The sequence below is a fragment of the Ptiloglossa arizonensis genome, chromosome 1 (assembly GCF_051014685.1).
Source record: "Ptiloglossa arizonensis isolate GNS036 chromosome 1, iyPtiAriz1_principal, whole genome shotgun sequence".
Classification (NCBI taxonomy): domain Eukaryota; kingdom Metazoa; phylum Arthropoda; class Insecta; order Hymenoptera; family Colletidae; genus Ptiloglossa; species Ptiloglossa arizonensis.
The window spans coordinates 28,102,213-28,107,085 of NC_135048.1; the positions used below are offsets into that span (position 1 = coordinate 28,102,213).

General features: G+C 45.2%; 1 protein-coding gene across 1 annotated transcript; it reads right to left on the bottom strand.

The window, feature by feature from the left end:
• On the bottom strand, positions 1 to 1,952 carry LOC143155272 (uncharacterized). The gene is made up of 2 exons (XM_076327815.1): positions 1,757 to 1,952; positions 1 to 426 (listed from the first exon to the last, which is right to left on the bottom strand). The coding sequence occupies exons 1-2, from the start codon at positions 1,799 to 1,801 to the stop codon at positions 169 to 171; spliced, it is 303 nt and encodes a 100-aa protein (XP_076183930.1). The 5' UTR covers positions 1,802 to 1,952; the 3' UTR covers positions 1 to 168.
• Between the last annotated feature and the right edge of the window lie 2,921 nt (positions 1,953 to 4,873).

The window sequence follows — 4,873 nt, forward strand, 5'->3', positions numbered from 1 at the left end:
TCACAAGATCGAACAAACGTTCCGCTCGGAGAATTCTATTTCCGTGCTAGATGGCCCATCGTGTTCGTTCTTTCATCGTCCCCCCACGTCGAAAGATGAAAACCGTATTGTCGTCGAGGGGAAACGTAACGACGGGTGCATCGATTGTCCACGGTAAGGCTGCATGCGTTAGATTATCATCTCGTTCTCGATGTTCTCGTTTCTCTGGTTCTCCTCGTATTCGTCGCAGTAGCAACACGTCGAGGCGCAGTCCTCCGAGTTCTCGGCCACGTACGTCATATACGTGTCGATGCTCTTCGTGTCCAGGGACGGTAGGGACCACGACGACATAGAGGTCGTCTCGTGGTCCGGTATGGCCGAGTGCCAGGAGGTCAAGTTCCGTGACTTCTTCGCTCTGCGGCTCCTCGTCGACAAATTCTTGATTGCCTGCGGAATCGAAGCAACAGTCTACGCTATAGCTAGTGTCCGCGTCGCCCTTTCTCTCTTAACCTTTAAACGATCGTCCGAGGTCTGCCAGCAACCCCCGCCGCGTTTCGTTAACGACTTGTCTACTTCGTCATATTAAAAGGGACACGAAGATCGAGGATTCCGCACAATTTCGTTTTCCATCGAAATGATAATTAAACCGCGTGCGATAAAATTCGACGACGCGTGTATCGTTTTCTCTGACACACAATTATTTATTTTACCGATATTGGAAAAAAAGAGTGCGCGTTGATAGAAGAAGAAATAAAGTCTACTTCCAGGCAGTTGAATACGTGGGTGGAATTGCACAATTTAGAGAAACTGAGAAACTCGGCCCCTCGAATTGTTTGTTTATTCCTGGTATTGATATTTAACATATTTTCGTCGTTATTGTAAGATTATAATCGCCAATGGAGTGTATAAGGAAAATTCGGCGGTTTTATTTTTATCAACGATTTATAAATTTATATTTTTGGAAAAGAAACTTTTGTATCTTCCATCGTGCAATTTCGTTTTATTCTTCGAAAAAAATGGATAAAAATAAAGTATGTTGCTACGATGGAAATAGTGAACGATCAATTTCAGAAGAACGAACGTGCTACCGTATGTTCGTTTCGGAACATCGTAACGGTTAAGAGTCGCGATGAAACGCAAAGACTCGACTGAAAAGTTGCGCGGAAAGGGAACAGGTAACCGAGTAAGGGTAGGAAACCGCCCACGGGTTCCACTGCCGAGAGTGGACTGACCACCGATCAAAGAAACGCAGTTTGACGTTCCAAAAATCTTCCAGGCGCGAGCAACGTTGCCTTTCCGATGGATCCGCGCGCTCCAGCATCGAAACGTTCCCAGACGTTTGCTCGATGTTAATAGTTCGAAGCTTACGTTTCTACGAGCCGCGTAACTGTTGAGCGAATCGATGTTAAGCGAGGTCAGGCCGATCAAAATTACCCGCTCGTGAATGTTTGATCCAATTTACAGAATCGGGGGGAACGTGTCACGAAACGTAACCTCGCGATGCGAACCGTTCGTCGGGACCGAAACGGTTCGACTCGTCGCGAACCCGTTTACCGTACTATATCGACGAAACGGTACGTCGTGCGTGGAAACGCTACGAGCGATATCGAGATCACCGAATACACGTACGAGACAACGCGACGCGCGAAACGAACGATTTCGTTGGAAAGCGACCAGATTTACCGATGCGATACGCGAGGCTGTGAAATTGGGTCGACCGATGCGCCAGTAAACGTGCGTACGTGCAACAGTCGACGAGCATAATCGCCAATCTTACCCTCAGCAATCTGCGCCCGGATTTGCTCAGCAACTTCCTCAACATCTCGACAAGAGGACTTCGAATCGCTGCCTGGACCCCGGTTGTACGAGCTCTTGCACTCGGTTGCCGAGAAAATTGCAACACGACGCGGGATTGATTTTCGTGTACCGCGAATTCTCGCTGTGCGAACGACTCGGATCGATGCGCACGGCCCGGCGTCACGCGACCAAATACCGCTCCGGAGCGCCTCGCTGTCCTATTTATCACCTCGGGTGGCCCGGAGTCTTATCGTACCATGCCGTGCGATCCTCCCTTCCCCCACTCCCGGCAACCGCGTACTACTTCCGAGTCGGAACGCGGTCGTAAATGGTCCGTGGAGGGTGAGAGGGAGGGGAGGGGACCCCCATCGACCGCAGTCCTTTTTCTCTACACGCGTACGAATCTTCTGGCCGTTTAAATGCCTAAAATTTAAATCGCTCCCTCGTCGAATTTCTCTCGCACGTAACCGTGAATCTTCGTCGATTGTGAATCACCATCATCGTTTTCCAATAAACAAAATATAGAAACGAGACATTTTCATGCAACGATTTTTGTCATCTGCACGTAACTCGATACTATTCAACATCATTTTTTTGTACAAACTGTTTCCAATGTGGTACAATAAAAACGTTAAGTACAAATGTTTCGTTTATTCGCAGACGGTATTAAAATTCACCGACACATCGACGAAGACTCGCATTGTGAATTGTTTTACCTCGAGCGATTTATATGTGAAAATTAATTCTTTTTCTCGCGCATAATTTACGAGGGTACAATACGCGGCGTAGATACGCGCGGATATATCGCGCAATTCGAGCGCTGCACGGGCACGATTGGCGCGTTATGGTCGTTGGCCCGTCGAGAATACGAGGGTGGAAGATCGAATCGAGTTAATGCGCGAATGATCGATGAAAATTTACGAGTGGCAATTGCCCCTCGTCGGTACGACGCGGACGCAAATATAATTGGATATCGACATCGGGCGATTAAAAGTCTCGATGGATGGCCATTCGATCGCTAGTATCCTCTATTTAAACGAATAGTTTACTCGTAGCCTGCGCTCGTACGCGAGCGATTACGTGCATTCTACGCGGACGGGTTGTTTAATCGCTCCAGTAATACTTATTCCGTTCATTCACAGTCGCATCTCTCTACTTTTTAGTATCGTATATATAATCACATTTCAGGTTTCGTTTCCCTACACTACGATTCCTTTTCTACGAAACTATTGGGTTGTTCGGAAAGTCATTTCGTTTTCCAAAATGGAGGATATATAATTTAGTAAAATGTTTATACACTCTAAAAAAAACGTGTTTCATTTTCATAAAAAAAAAAAAAAACTAGTTGACTTTTCGAACAACCCAATACATAGCCCACGACCTACTTCACATTCTTTCATCCTTCAGAATTTCGTCCAATACCTCGCCTCTATGTTATTAGACGTAATCAACCTAACGAAGACGTTACAATGATAGTAATTTTTCAATCGTGCTCTCTGCCTCATAAAAAATAAGGAATCGTATAAAATACTCAGCCCATCCACCGAATCCTTTAATCGAGCGAGTCCATTTTCACCGGAGGGACAATTTGCATTTTACTACCGTGTTGCATGTCGTAAATGTACAATTATTTTACATCGATGGTAAAAAAATTTTAAAGGTCATTTTTCGATCGTACCAGTACCGATCATTAACATCATTGTATCGCGATCAAACACGCGTAAGATTGAAAAAAGTATAATTTTCATGGGACTAATAAAAGCAAACGAAATATTATTTTCTTAAATATTGGTATTTCGTTTCTTTTAAGAGTATAATTGTACACCTTTCGAATAAATCGTTCCTTGAATGTTTCGTGCACACCACGTTATTGGAAGATAAATGCTCTAAAAAAATAATAATGTTCGTAGTAAAAAGGTAGAAGCCGTTGAATCTACCGGATCGAGTCGCGTGTTTCACGTGCTTGCTTTAAACCTATCGTTTCGATACATTAACCACAAACGATCGCTTGAACGATCATTGCTCGTAATCGTCGCGTAACCACAACTTGAATCAATTAAAATCCAAAGGCAAAATTGGAATGCGTTCATTGAAAAATCGGAGCACGTTGGGCGCGTGTCCACGTCTCGCGTGCGCATGCGCATGCGCATACGCGCTCGCAGGACTGTGCCGTAGGACGCACGTGCGCGGCGTAACGCGTGTGAGCGAAGCTGTTCTCACGCGACGGCACGCGGCCCGAGCGAGTCTCCCCCGATGCGTGCGTGTCGCCACGTGCCGCCTCTATGCACCCACGGAAAACTCATAATTGTCATAACATTCGAGCTGCGCGCTCGCCCGGGGAAACACCAATACCCGCTATTCGATTTTGGAAGAGCACTCTCCTTCGTTAAGCCGACACGTCCACCACGATAAATGCCCGCTTCCTTTACCCTTTGTCCACGCTTTTGTGTTACCACCGTTACGCGATTGCAAACCCCGAGATCTCGAAATTTAAAGCACTTGGTGGATTTTAGAAATTCAGTCCTGAACAAGGTTTCTCCAACGCCAAAAATTTCGTATCACGGAAAATATTTACATCCTCCGTTAAGATTGAACGTGGAGAGACTCAAATCGAGCTCAATTTCAATTAAACAAATTTTGTTCTACGGTACAATTATACCTTCCCTTTAATAAAGTACTTTCTTTCGTTTTTGATGTGACGAAAACAATTATTCGGTAGTCAAGGGGTTAAGTGAAATTACAGTGTCGTCATACGAATGACGTCAACAGCGCGAGTGCCACTAGCGACGTCAGTAAGGGTACTTACCCAAGATTCACAACGTCCTTAAACCAGTTCAATATCTTATTCGTTCATACGTGTCGGTATCTATGTGCATGCGCCGCGGATACGTTACACGTACACCCTAGGCGCCAGAATTATTTACAAACATAGCGGACAGTGACGACAATCGCTAGGAAATAAAAACCGAAATTGTACATTCTAACGATTATTGACACAATAACGTGTGACGCATTCTACGCAGATGTACAAACTTCGTACGTAGATATCCGGTCTTATCGCTTTTCAATGTTCGTTTACTCGAGCAAAGCAACATAA